Here is a 14024-nt window from a genome sequence, read left to right on the forward strand (position 1 = left end):
TCCGCGGGCCGCCCGGGCCGCGGGGGCTGCTGGGGTTTGTAGTCCCGCGGGCGCGGGGGCGGTGCGCTCCCGGCGGGCGGCGGGACTGCAGCTCCCAGGGCGCCCCGCGGCGCGGCCGTGTTGTGCCTCCGTGTCGGGGCGAGGGGAGGAGGATGGTGACAGCGGGAGGATGGAGGCCGGTGAGGGGCGCGGGGCGCGGGCACGGCTGGCGCGGCGGCGCTGAGGGGCCAGGCCGGGGCGCCGGGGATCCCGCAGGGCCGGCGGCGGCGGGAGGCGCCCGCGGGCTGAGGGGCGGGGGGGCGGCGCGGTGCGATCCGCCCTGAGGGGTCGCCTGGCGCTCGGGGTCCCGCGGCCTCTCCTGGGGCCGGGGCTGGGGGCTCGGGGGCTCGGCCGGAGCCTGGGGGGCCCGAGCCGGGTGTGCCAGCCCCGCTCCGGGAGGCGCCGCAGCCCGGCGGGGACGGGAGGGAGACCCGGGAAGGGAGAGGAAACCCTGGCGGTGGGTCCGAGGAGCCGTGCGGCAGCGGGCGGGAGGGGTGGCCGCGGAGGGGGCGCAGGTGCCTCCGGTTGGATTCCGGGGGTCGAGAGCGTCTTAAGTCTTTGGACTGAAAAATAGATAATTCGCTCTGGAAGTGCAGTGAGCGGCTTTTCTGAGGGAGAAGGCAGGGCACGGTGCTTGTTGTGCTGAGCTGACAGCCCTGGAGGAGCCTGTCCCGGCGTTCAGGCGCTGCCTGCGGGGACGGGGAATGCCGGGGCTCCAGACAAAGGGGGTGCAGCTCCCTTTTGGTTGCTGGAATGTGTATTTCTTTAACTGGAATCTTACTTTATATGTGTATATTTACCTGCTGTTTGTTCATTCTTTGTACTAGATCTATGTGCATTTACTTGAAGAGTAAAGTGTTTGCTTTCGTTTTTAACTTCGGATTTTTTAGCAGTATATACCTTAAGATTGTTATCTAAAATAAATGATTTTACAGTAATTTGTACACTTGAAGGGTTGTTTTACTCTTCCAGAACTCACCATTTTAATGATCTAGTAAATGGTTGGACTGTCTGCTTTTGGTGGTATTAATTATCATTTATTATTCTTCACTAAATAGATGTGGTATTGAATAATGACATCAATACATCTATTTTTTTTCCCTGAAATGTTTCAAATCTCCGGTTGGGAAAGTAAAGGCCAATCTTGCTAACACTTTTCATACCCTTCCCATTAAGCATGAGGCCATAATCACTCTGATTTGTATTTTTTCTACATTTCAGATCAAGCTATGATGCCTAAATTTTTTTTTCTTTTCCTCATTATCTTGAATCAAATCTCATCCTCACTGCGGTCACCCTGAACTTTTGTCACTGGCTTATAATCAAGGTGTTCTCTCAGCACACACTGAGGATCTAAATAAAAACCAAGGCATTGGCTATTTTGGTGTCAGAACAGCTTTTGAGGGAGAAAACTGAAAGCAGCAGTGCTCAGAAGCCCCAGAGGCTGCAGAGACTTGCTGCGACTTGCTGCAGTTTGAGAGCTCCAAGTTGTGCATAAAAGAACAAGGGGATAAAATGGAGTTTGAATTTTGTGTATTCCTGTTCAGTTTTATCCAGGTATGAAAACCAGATCACTATTTTGTCAGACTACTTAGAAGAATTTCCAGAAACTGATGAGCCAGTGTGGATTTTAGGAAGGCAACACCACTTAAACACAGGTATCTTTAGAAATAAATTATCTGCAAGTAGAATTTCTTAACCTGCTTTACCAGTTCTTTCACAGAACTCTTTTACAGAGTTCTCCAGAGCTGTTTTATTCAGGCTGGGCATAGTCATTCCAAACACTTTGTAAAACTTCATTGGCTAATAATTATTTCATCCTTAATAAGTTAACTTTAATTAGCAGTCTGCAAAAGCTGTGTTTGAACTGCTGAAAATGTTACAAGTATTAAGAGTCTTGTTTGTAAAAGCTAACAGGAGCCTTCATGCACTCTATATATTGACTGTATAGGAAAAATTTGAATTTTTCAGTTTTGAGTCTGTTGTAATAATTTGTTTTCTCTTGAAATTGTTCCAGACAAGTCTAAGTTATTGTTGGATGTAAGTGCTCGTCTCTGGTTTACGTACAGAAGGAAGTTTTCACCTATTGGTGAGTATGCAGCATTCCAGCTGCCTGCCTATGGATTAGCACCATGAGTGATGGTGTTGGGGACTGAAAAGTTATTTTTACAGTGCCAGAACGTTTTGATCATAATTTAACTGTGTATGCAAACAAAAGAGTAAAGCTATCAGTGTTAGCTTGTACCTGTATATAATCAAATCTTCACGTTTGTGGGGCAAGCAGTGAAGTGACACCAGCACTGTGGAGAGAAGGGAGCTGGCTCAGTGCCTTCAGCCTGTTTGACAGATGTTAAAAGTTTGGCTGGGAGGCTCTCAGGAGCTGGGCTCTGTGCAGAGCTGTTGGAATTTTGGCTGTGGGGGTCCCCAGGGCCCTGCAGAGCTGTCACAGTTTGGCTGTGGGGGTCCCCAGGGCCCTGCAGAGCCCATGGCTGTTGGAATTTTGGCTGTGGGGGTCCCCAGGGCCGTGCAGAGCCCAGGGCTGTTGGAATTTTGGCTGTGGGGGTCCCAGGGCCGTTCAGAGCCCATGGCTGTTGGAATTTTGGCTGTGAGGGTCCCCAGGGCCCTGCAGAGCCCGTGGCTGTTGGAATTTTGGCTGTGAGGGTCCCCAGGGCCCTGCAGAGCCTGTGGCTGTTGGAATTTTGGCTGTGGGCGTCCCCAGGGCCCTGCAGAGCCCAGGGCTGTTGGAATTTTGGCTGTGGGGGTCCCAGGGCCCTGCAGAGCCCATGGCTGTTGGAATTTTGGCTGTGGGGGTCCCAGGGCCCTGCAGGGCTGTGCTGACCCAGCTGCTCCGTTGCAGGAGGGACGGGCCCCTCGTCTGACGCGGGCTGGGGATGCATGCTGAGGTGTGGGCAGATGATGCTGGCCCAGGCACTGATCTGCAGACACTTAGGAAGGGGTGAGTACTGCTGCTGAGGCAACTTTGGTGTTATTTGGAGGCTGTTTCATTTGTGTTGTCGTTTTCCATAAAGCATAAACCCCAAATTTATTGATGAAACTTTCTGTGATGCCCTGATAAAGTTACTAGTGAGCTGTTCTTGTCTGATGGGGCAAAATCCTGTCAGCCTGAAGCAGAGAAACAAAACCAGAGGAAGGACAAATAAGGAATCTCACTGCTGTTATTCTATAAATCTTTTTGAGGAATACCCCAAGTGTCCAATACTCAGGATATACTTGCATTTGGCCCTGTTATTTGAGTTTCTCAATTTTCACACAATAGCATGTGATGGTGATTGATAATAAATGACAAGGTGTGACTTCTAGGATCTCTAAATAAAATGTAAATATTAGAGATGGATTGTCTCTTAAGATCTCATTGTATAGCTTTCTGCCATCTAGAATTTTGACCAGTACAATGAAAACATTATTTTTTAATCTGTACAACTTTTCTCCTGTAAGATTGGCAATGGGAAAAACACAAAAAACAACCAGAAGAATATCACAGAATCTTACGGTGCTTTCTGGATAGAAAAGATTGCTGTTATTCCATCCACCAAATGGGTAAGAACACACATCAACTTCCTTTTGTCTACTGAAATTCCTACGCTGTTGAAACTTTCTCATTTGAAATAAGTTAATTTTTTAAAAGGTGATTATGAAGACATATATGAAGAGTGTATATATTTATATATAAATAAAAATGTATGCAAGTAGGTACAAAGTATAATAATTCAGAAATATTATTCACTAAGACTTAAATCTGTATTCTACAAACTAGCTCTTGATAAAGTGTGCAAGTTTTGGGTTGCAGAGTTGATAATATTAAAATAGTCATAAAACATATTGCTGTAATTTATAAGTAAGGACATATTTGTAATTGTCCTTCCAGTTCAGGAACTTTCTGTAAGGGAACTGCAGTCATTAAGTTTTGCTAGGAGCATGGATTGAGGAGATAATTGTTGCTAAATACAGTTTGCATTTGCTCTGGGATGTTTGTGAAGATGCTAGCAGTGACTGTGACAGCCTCTGTGTGTGTTTTTCCTTCCTAACACAGCTCAGATGGGCGTCGGAGAGGGGAAATCCATTGGAGAGTGGTTCGGACCAAACACAGTTGCCCAAGTGCTGAAGTGAGTGCTGAGCCCTGCTCGGGGGGCTCAGGGCTGTGGGGAAAGCCAGGGAGCTCCTGGGGATGATTTCAGCTGGGGCTGGGCTGCAGCTCCTGGGGGCTGTGTGCTGGGACAGACACCTTCTGCAGAGAGAAAGGAAAGGAGCTGAAGGTGTCCTGCCCTGCAGCTCCTGGGGCTGTGTGCTGGGACAGGCACCTTCTGCAGAGGGAAAGGAGCTGAGGGTGTCCTGCAGCTCCTGGGGCTGTTTGCTGGGACAGGCACCTTCTGCAGGGAGAAAGGAAAGGAGCTGAGGGTGTCCTGCCCTGCAGCTCCTGGGGCTGTGTGCTGGGACAGGCACCTTCTGCAGAGAGAAAGGAGCTGAGGGTGTCCTGCAGCTCCTGGGGGCTGTTTGTGGGACAGGCACCTTCTGCAGAGGGAAAGGAGCTGAGGGTGTCCTGCCCTGCAGCTCCTGGGGCTGTGTGCTGGGACAGGCACCTTCTGCAGAGGGAAAGGAGCTGAAGGTGTTCTGCCCTGCAGCTCCTGGGGCTGTTTGCTGGGACAGGCACCTTCTGCAGGGAGAAAGGAGCTGAGGGTGTCCTGCCCTGCAGCTCCTGGGGCTGTTTGCTGGGACAGGCACCTTCTGCAGGGAGAAAGGAAAGGAGCTGAGGGTGTCCTGCAGCTCCTGGGGCTGTTTGCTGGGACAGGCACCTTCTGCAGAGAGAAAGGAGCTGAGGGTGTCCTGCCCTGCAGCTCCTGGGGCTGTGTGCTGGGACAGGCACCTTCTGCAGAGGGAAAGGAGCTGAGGGTGTCCTGCAGCTCCTGGGGGCTGTGTGCTAGGACAGACACCTTCTGCAGGGAGAAAGGAAAGGAGCTGAGGGTGTCCTGCAGCTCCTGGGGCTGTGTGCTGGGACAGACACCTTCTGCAGGGAGAAAGGAAAGGAGCTGAGGGTGTCCTGCAGCTCCTGGGGCTGTGTGCTGGGACAGGCACCTTCTGCAGAGGGAAAGGAGCTGAGGGTGTCCTGCCCTGCAGCTCCTGGGGCTGTGTGCTGGGACAGGCACCTTCTGCAGAGAGAAAGGAGCTGAGGGTGTCCTGCCCTGCAGCTCCTGGGGCTGTGTGCTGGGACAGGCACCTTCTGCAGAGAGAAAGGAGCTGAGGGTGTCCTGCCCTGCAGCTCCTTTCCCTTACAGATTCTTCACTCACCAGTTTTTCAGGCTCGTTTCAGCCAGCCAGCCCTGCCTGTGCAGCCCCAGACTGCCTTCCCTGGGGTTCTGGGTGTCACACCTGGGGACAGACACCTGTGTGCTCTTATGCCACCCCCCCTAAGTTTTGGGTGCCAAAGTCTTGAGCTGCTCTGGCTTTTAACAACCTGAAATAGTTCCACTGAGTTTAGTGGAACTTCTTAAGCACAGAGTAATGTGAAAAACTGGCATAGGAATATTTTTGTTCTCTACATGATGTCAGGCACCGTGGGCAGAATCCCACAGCGGAATCTGTTAATTGCAATAAAAAGTAATGAACCTAATTATGTGGTTGAGCTGTTACTCCCCCTGCATGTGGCAAAAGTTCAAAACAGTTCTCACATGGTATAGTGTGTGTGCTTTTGCTGGAACACTCATTATTATTTTTTTCCAAATATGTTAAACACTAAAAGTTACCTTTTTATTACATGGAGACTTAAAAAAACCCAACAGTTTTTTTTCCAAATAAATGACTTTTTTACTCAAGAACCATTTAACTGTCCCGAGTTAAAAGCTACCCTCATGGTCGTAGTAAGCTTTTATTAATTGTTGCCTCTGTGTTTTCTAGGAAGCTTGCTTTATTTGATGAATGGAATTCGTTAGCAGTTTATGTGTCCATGGACAATACAGTGGTCATCGAGGACATCAGTAAGTGAAACAGGGGTTTTTACAGGACTGCTTTAATGTCTCAGCAGATATTAAAGAGCAGCTCAAGCTCATGGCAAATTTAATTGTTTGGACAAACTACTTTGGGAGCATTTGGGTAGTGGTTGGATTTGATGACGTTGAAGATCTTTTCCGCCCTAAGTGATTTAATAATTCTGTGATTATTTCCTTGGTAATAATTTTTGATTTGACTTCACTCTCCTGATTGTATCTAAGTATGAGCAAAATCTTGGGACCATCCCTATTTGTGCCCAGGGTAAGAAAAGGAATAAAGGAAATGGATACTCAGGTTTGGGGTTTCCAGAAGTGAAGTTAGCACAGAACAGTGAGGCATTTTTGGTGACCGCTTACATACCATGTGGATGAGAAGGTGGAGTTGGGTCTGTGCTACCTGAACTCCCACTCCAGCAACAGAATGAAGTTGCAATATGTAAAAATACAGAAAATTGCTTGTAATACAGAGTTTGCCCGCAATTTGCTTTTGTCAGGCAAAAGGGAAATGAGGGGCAGATCCTTCAGCAACGCGTGGCCCATTTGCAGTTGTAAGAAGGGTGGGTTTACAGGTGGTATTTACCCACAGCCTGGTTCTACTTTAGTCCCCACTTCTGCTTATTTTATGTCTACATCACTGGAAGTTGAGAGCTCCCTGAAGAATTTCTAATGCTTCCTCTCTGCTTTGTCAACTCCCAGGCAAAGCTTGACAGCTTAATACTGCCAGTAGTAAATGTAACTTCAGCCTTAAACCTTCATCCCCTCCTTTTTCTCACGTCTCACTAACGTGCAGCACATACTCTGGCTGCCAGAATTCTGCTACGTAGTCAGGATTTCCATGCCCTGCTCCTTTTGTCTCAAAGCAGGAGCTCTGTAAAGCTATGGGGAAAAGCAATTTAATTCATGATGGAGAGGAAGATGTGCTCTGTGCAGGAGCTCTGTAAAGCTGTGTGAAAAAGCAATTTAATTCATGATGGAGAGGAAGGTGTGCTCTGTGCAGGAGCTCTATAGAGCTGTGTGGAAAAGCAATGTAATTCATGATGGAGAGGAAGGTGTGCTCTGTGCAGGAGCTCTGTAAAGCTGTCTGAAAATCAGTTTAATTCATGATGGAGAGGAAGGTGTGCTCTGTGCAGGAGCTCTGTAAAGCTGTCTGAAAAAGCAATGTAATTCATTGTGGAGAGGAAGATGTGCTCTGTGTTGCTCTATAGAGCTGTCTGAAAATCAGTTTAATTCATGGTGGAGAGGAAGATGTGCTCTGTGCAGGAGCTCTGTAAAGCTGTCTGAAAATCAGTTTAATTCATGGTGGACAGGCAGATGTGCTTCACAGATGTCTCTTCTCTCCCCAGAGAAGATGTGCTGGTGCCCTGCCCCGGGCAGCGGCGGTGCCCACGGCAGTGCCCACCTGCCCTGGAGCGCCCCTGCCCACCACAGGAGCACAGCAGGGAGGTGCCCGGGCTGGAAACCCCTCCTGCTCATCATCCCCCTGCGACTGGGGATCAACCACATCAACCCTGTCTACATCGACGCCTTCAAGGTAAGGGATTCTCCAGGGGCTTCTGGTGTGTGTGCAAAAGTTCAGGTGTCTGTTACATCAGTAAACAAATCAAGTTAATTTTTCTCTCTTTGGACTCCTAGGAATGCTTTAAGATGCCACAGTCTTTGGGAGCATTAGGAGGGAAACCCAATAATGCCTATTATTTTATAGGATTTTTAGGTAAGGAAGAAGGAAACTTACTCCAAATATCCCTATGCCTGAAAGAGAAAGGATTTTCTTTGGGAAGGGGCAGTAGTAAGCATTTTAAGCATGAGAATGGAGAAGAAGAAACATACCTCAGACTTCAGGAACAGTATGAGAACATCCTTAAAGGAACAGAAAAGGAGCAGCAAAGCTTGACATAAAAATGTGGAATGATGTAAGCAAGAACAAGACACTAAGAAAAGTTGATAGCATTCAACAAGTGTCAGATATCACTGCTGCTTAAATACTGAAAATTTCTAATCATTAATACTTTCTAGTTCAGAGTGTCTTGTTTTATTCTTTTGCTTCCTGGCTTTCTTAAATTATTGTCTCATATTTTTCAATTTTTCCTCAAAGCAGTATGTCCTTCACCTTTTTCCATGTCTTCCTTTATTAATTAATGCAATAGTTGATCCTAGGTTCAGTCTTTCATATTTCACCCTGGTCTGATCTGTAACTTCTTGGACATTTTGTTCTTTCTTTTGTAAAACCTGAGCTGTTTTAGTGAGAGTTACTTGTTCAGTTTCTGGGTGAATGCCTAATGGGATTACAGATTGCATTTGTCCTGTATCTTTGATCTGAGGAATGTTAGGGATTACCACGATTGAGATTTTTAAAAACTGCACTGGAACTCATGCAGATAAAGGAAAGTACGTGACAAAGGTAGAAAAAACACCCAAAAATCTGCCCTGAAAGGTCACAGTGACAATGATCCTAAATGCCCTGTGGGACACTGTTGTGCCTGGCTGGCCAGTTCCCTGAAAGACTCCCTGGCTAGAGAGTTGAGATACAGACTGTGCTGATAATCAATTTATATTTTATAAATCTGGATGGAATAAGTGTTTGTTGCTGCCTCTTTCTTGTCATCACCATGTGGATTTTGCCCCTCCAGGCAATGAGCTGATCTACCTGGACCCTCACACCACCCAGAGCTTTGTAGATTCAGAAGAAAATGGCACAGTCGATGATGAGAGCTTCCACTGCCAGCAAGCCCCACACAGAATGAAGATCATGAATTTGGACCCTTCAGTAGCTTTAGTAGGTGTTAGAAGATAATAAATGTGTGTTCTTTATTCAAAGCAATACCTCTGTGTATTGGTAAGGGCAGCAGCATGTTTCCTTGATCACATCAAGATCACAGAGCACTCTTCTGCAATCTAAAATTCAAGACATTGTAGTTAATATTAATTGCATAGGATACATTCATTTTAACTGTTTGTATCCTGGGGAGCCAATTCAGTTTCTTTCCTGGGAAATAAAGACCTTTTTCAAGAAGTAATTTGAAAGTCAAAGCAAGGAACTGGATCAGGTTTCCTTGTTTTATTCCATCACTGTCATCTGTGCATTGGTTGCTCTCAAGATACTTACTTTAGCTTGTTTAATTAATCTGCAAATCTTCAAGTGGAATTAGTTGTAGGAGTCATCCAGGACAGGTCACAGGAACACTGTGGTGAAGGGATTGAGGCTGATCTCGTGCCAGTGTCCTCTGGCTGGGTTCTGGTGATTGTCCCTTGAGATAAAACCCCTCCACAGACACCACAGCACCTCTGCTCACTGACACACTGTATGTGAAAATATCACTGTGTGTGTTCTTTCCTTAGGGCTTCTTTTGCAAAGAAGAATGTGATTTTGATAACTGGTGTAGTCTTGTACAAAAGGTAATACCACTGTCTTCTGTTTGCTCTGTATGAAATCACAGATCCTGGGGTTTTTTTGGGTTAATGGAGATTTTCTGCCTGCAAATTGAAGGTGGCACTAATGACCAGGGAGGGCTGACAGTGCTGGTGGAGCTTGTTCAGCATTTTGCAGCCCTGAGCCCTGGCAATGAGAGGAGGCACAAACCTCCTCCTCCCTTTGTCTTCTCTCAGCAGTTCTGTCCTGGTGGCTCATCCCCAAGTCGTTCACTGAGAAACACGGCAAGCAGTTGGAATATTAAGCAGCAGGAATGTGAATATGAAGTGCCACCAACCAAAAGCATTTATTTGAAAAAAAATAAAGAAAGCAGTTTGTAAATAACTGAAGTGGAGGATATGATGTAGCTCACCTGACAGCAGTGAGATTCTGCTTCAATAATAACTCGTTTCTCCTGATCAAAACCTATCTTCCAAAATCTGTTGGATTTTTTTGAGTAGATAATCTGTCTTTTGTCCCCACTGATCCACAGAAAACTGGAACAGAGAGGTCCAAGCAAGTAATTTACCTTTAAAGGGCAGAAGTGTGTTCTTGGTATCTGTTAGCTCCACATAAACAAAATTATAGATGTAGGATATCAAAGCTCATTATAATGCACTGATAACTTGTAGGGGAGTTTGAGATCCATCTTCCAGCTGTGTTTGCAAGCAGGGCAGTACCAGAGATGTGTGAAGCAGTGATGTGTGATGGCAGGTACCTGAAATCACAGGAGCTTACAGCCTTTGTTCTTTGATAGATACACAGTATTAAAATGTTTTTAATTAAGCAGACAGCTTTTGGTTTGTGTTGTGTCCTCAGGAGATCCTGAAGCAGCAGAGCCTGCGGATGTTTGAGCTGGTGCAGAAGCACCCACCCCACTGGCCTCCCTTCATCCCTCCAAGCAAGCCAGAAGTGACAACCACAGGAGCAGGTGTGGTCCCACAAGGGCAGCAGGGACCACCACAGGGGAATAACGGGGCTGTTCAAGCAGGCACTGCAGGGTTTGGAGCTTTACTCTTCAGAGGATCAGTTATCCAAACTGCCCATGCCCAGTTTATGAGTGTTAGCACAATATGTTCTTAAATCTTTGGAAATATTTCATTTCAAAGGCAGCATTTCACAAGACGGGGGGAGGTTTTGAGGGTTTTTTAGTGGCATGTCTTTACATTCTAATTTCTTTTCCAGAACTCATTGAATCTACTGACAAGCTATTTGAATTGGAAGAAGAATTTGAAATCCTGAGTGTATGAAGGAAACTGTGGTGACCCTTCTGAGTATTGAACATATTGCTAATGTTATTGCATTGACTTAAATTACACAGCCATGTTAGCCCAAAAGTGCCTGAAATCATGGATAACAGAGCACAGACATCCAAACTCCAACAGGGACAGTTCCTTCTCTCAAAGAGCTTCCCCAGATGGAAGGGCAGTGAAACATTTTATTCTAAGACCCTGAAAGGGAACCTCTTTTTAATATGTGTCTTTCTTGAAGACAAATGGACCTCTGAGATTAAGGCAAAAATAAGTCTGTCAGTGGGCTGTATGTTTGGAGAAAAGGATAACACAAAATGGGTATTTCTTGCTCTCCTATAATGCAATAGTTTAGTTCTTAAAGCAAAACAGTCTTCAGTAAAGGAAGATGTTTACTTCTGTTCCTTCCCGTGGGCTGCATCACAGAAAAAATGCATTGTCTTGTTTAAAAGATCAACTGGATCGGGAGAAAATCGTTTCCTTGTTAAATATTTTAACATGTATTTGAGCAACCACACTTTATGACAAAAATGTTTCTGTGAAAGGAACTTTGTCTACCGGATCTGTTTGCAGTGGCCTTCCTGTTCCTGGGAGACCTCAGGAGGAACAGGAGCCTCAAATGGCTGAGACAGATCACAACCACTGTTAGAGTTATGATATATTTCACCTTGACCTTAAAGTTCAATCGTTAAAACTTAGGCTGACTTTTCTTTTGGACCTAAAGCGAGTCAAAGGTGGTTTAATTGTACCTTATTTATTTTAAAAAAAGATTTACACAAGTATCTCTGTTACTGCACTTTATCTGTGCATCTAATAAATTTCTTAAGCTTTTCATAGGTTGTATGCTGCTATATTTTGTTAATTTGTTTGTGTGAACGAAATATAACCCAGGTTATCTTAAAACTTAATATATAGGCATATGCAAATTACTTAATTGTTGGGTTTTGACTTGTTGCCTTTTGAAATCTGTTTTGGTAAAAGTGCCTTAATTCTCCAGGTTTGTCAGAAGAGCCGGTGCAGTTTTGTTTCTTAGGAGTATCTCTGTAGCAGCTATAAGAAAACCAGCTCAGAATAAAGGCAAAGATCTTTTCATTCATTCTACAGTTCCTTTTTGCTGTCAGACAATCCCACTCTGATCCTTTTGGCACGGCAGTGTAATGGACATGAGCCACACTTTCACCTTCAGTAATAAATGACCACGTAGAGAAATCCTGAATGCTGTCTGCTCTCACTTCTGCACAGGGTGATCTCCAAGAAAACAGTCATGACCTGGGCACACTTCAGCTTGTCTGCCTTCAATGTTTATTAGCCATGGAATGGAAATTGTATATGTAGGAAAAATAGCATTTTCTTCATGATCAGCTGCACAGGTTTAGGTGTTTTTAAACAAAGCATTTCAAAGGCACTCGTTTGAAATGTCCTAGAATGTCAAGGATTTCACAGGCTTCACTCCAGAGAGGTTAATGGCAATAACTCTGGTCCCACTGAATGAATTCATTAGAGGTACAAGCATACCTTTGGCATGGGTTTCCCTTAAAACATACAAGGAAAATCCAGTGAGTGGCACTTCTCTTTAATTACCCTGAAGGAAAGTTAACAGTGCATAAGCAGAGATACATTTTTTTAAGCTAACAGCAATGAAGGCCAGAGGAAGCAGTGTACAACACATGGTGACTGCAGGAGTAAAAAATGTGCATCCCATACCTGCTTACTCCTGTATCTGCACAAGCTTTGTGTGTAAAGGCTCTACTTTCCAAACACACACAGCTCGAATAATTACAAAATAAGTGTGCCAAAGCTGCCTCAGAAAGGAAATTTATGTTCACAGTGATAAAATGTTGGCTAATAAAGTGTGGCTGCAAGGAGAGAAGCACAGAGCTCGAAGCTGACAGACCTGGAATATATTTCAATGGAAAGCAATGAAAAGTGGTAGAGGTGGTTTGGATTTATCTTCACATGAAAAACTGCGTTTTTTTTATTGGTATAGCTCTTTAGGGCCAGCTGTGGATATCAGTCTGGATTAGAACTGGTTACCTGTCACTGGAGGAAAGAATATTCCATCTGTGTAATAAGCAAAGCAACACATTCATTTTTCAATTTTTCTAAGAAAATCCATTCTCAACCATTAGTGCATATTATTTCCGAGTCACCCAGCACATTCTGATTAATTTTAGCTAGTTCTGTGTTTCACAGGAGGAGGAGTCTGCACTCCCTGGCACCAAACACTGTTTGCAGAGTCACTAATTGAGCCCGGCTTTGGCAGGCTCTGGATGTGCCTCGGACACAGGAGGGGTACGAGGTGTCAGCTGCTCTTCAGTCTGAGCAAGGAACTCACTGAGACTTTCTGAGGTAGCCATAAAGGAGGGGAAAAAAAAATTGAAGTAAAAACAGCACCATGTTTCACTTAAAAAAGGGCTTCAGAACACTGATCTTTCCCTCCTCTGTGCACAAACCACAAACTCCTGGCCTTGAAACTTGATTGTTGCAGAGTTCTGGCTCTCTGTTCACCCATCAAACACACACAGAGCAGGTTTGTGGATCTCCCCTCTCCAGTCCGTGATGTCTAAGCCGGGGTGCAGAGCTCGCCCCCCTGGCTGCCCTCCTGTCCCTACAGGTTCTTCATGCACACCTGGCAGCGGCTGACGCGGGTGCGGAGCTGCCCCGCCTTCAGCGTCTCGGAGGGAGGGGCGCTGAGGAACTGCTGCTGCTGCTCCACCGTGCTCAGCCAGAAGCTGAACTTGTTGGCGAAGTAGTGGCACGTCCCGCGGGCGCCGTTGCACTCGATGAAGGGAGTGGCTCTGAAATCCTCCAGGCACGACCCGGGTGACACCAGGGACTGGCCGCCGCCCTCCGCCCCGGCCGCCGTGTGCTGGAACAGAGGTGGCAGTGGGTGAGCTCGGGAACAGGGGACTCACCTGGGGGCACTGCTAAGAGGAGTGAAACAGGCGGCCAGAATTACACCCTGCCCATGTGTGGCTGTCTCTGCAGGCAGGGCTAGAAGGCAAAAAGCAAAGGAACGTACTTACACTGAACATGGAATAATGGAATAATGGAAACCCAGCTCTTCACTTGACAGCTGGGAAAGTTTGGAAGTATTAATGCTGACATCATGTTTTTCTAAGAATCTTACACTAATAAGCTTTTAGGAGAGTGCAATGGAAAACTTCCCACCGAGAAAGAGGATTAAGTCAATACTGTAGCTTAATTCTGTTCCCACATTGAAAGGTTTGAAGAACAAACATCTGTGGCAGTACAGAACTTCAGCAGCAGCGTTACCACCAAAAGTGATCAGGGAAGGAGCTGAACAGAACAAACCCAGAGCTACAG

At 45.9% G+C, this 14024-nt stretch overlaps 2 protein-coding genes across 3 annotated transcripts in view; one reads left to right on the plus strand and one right to left on the minus strand.

Moving 5' to 3' along the window:
- The first annotated feature begins 38 nt into the window (after positions 1–38).
- Positions 39–11913, plus strand: ATG4A (autophagy related 4A cysteine peptidase). Its single transcript, XM_063416887.1, has 13 exons — positions 39–179; positions 1587–1697; positions 2057–2128; positions 2897–2995; positions 3496–3597; positions 4091–4163; positions 5950–6029; positions 7385–7572; positions 7674–7752; positions 8669–8814; positions 9378–9434; positions 10267–10378; positions 10633–11913. The coding sequence occupies exons 1-13, from the start codon at positions 170–172 to the stop codon at positions 10695–10697; spliced, it is 1194 nt and encodes a 397-aa protein (XP_063272957.1). The 5' UTR covers positions 39–169; the 3' UTR covers positions 10698–11913.
- Positions 11914–11982: 69 nt separating this feature from the next.
- The window catches only part of COL4A6 (collagen type IV alpha 6 chain), an 88803-nt gene continuing 86761 nt past the window's right edge, over positions 11983–14024 (minus strand). For both annotated transcript variants that reach the window (XM_063416882.1, XM_063416883.1), the window contains one exon: positions 11983–13566. In XM_063416882.1, the coding sequence (XP_063272952.1) occupies positions 13306–13566 (261 nt within the window). In that variant the 3' untranslated portion in view covers positions 11983–13305. The remainder of the gene's footprint in view (positions 13567–14024) is intronic.

This window comes from Prinia subflava, chromosome 20 (assembly GCF_021018805.1).
Source record: "Prinia subflava isolate CZ2003 ecotype Zambia chromosome 20, Cam_Psub_1.2, whole genome shotgun sequence".
In the NCBI taxonomy this organism is placed as follows: Eukaryota; Metazoa; Chordata; class Aves; order Passeriformes; family Cisticolidae; genus Prinia; species Prinia subflava.

Bases quoted from the DNA above. Each gene is read 5' to 3' on its own strand.
- ATG4A (XM_063416887.1), top strand. The intron at 1,698-2,056 runs GTATCTTTAGAA...AAATTGTTCCAG, and splicing joins GCAACACCACTTAAACACAG to ACAAGTCTAAGTTATTGTTG. The intron at 8,815-9,377 runs GTAGGTGTTAGA...TTCTTTCCTTAG, and splicing joins TGGACCCTTCAGTAGCTTTA to GGCTTCTTTTGCAAAGAAGA.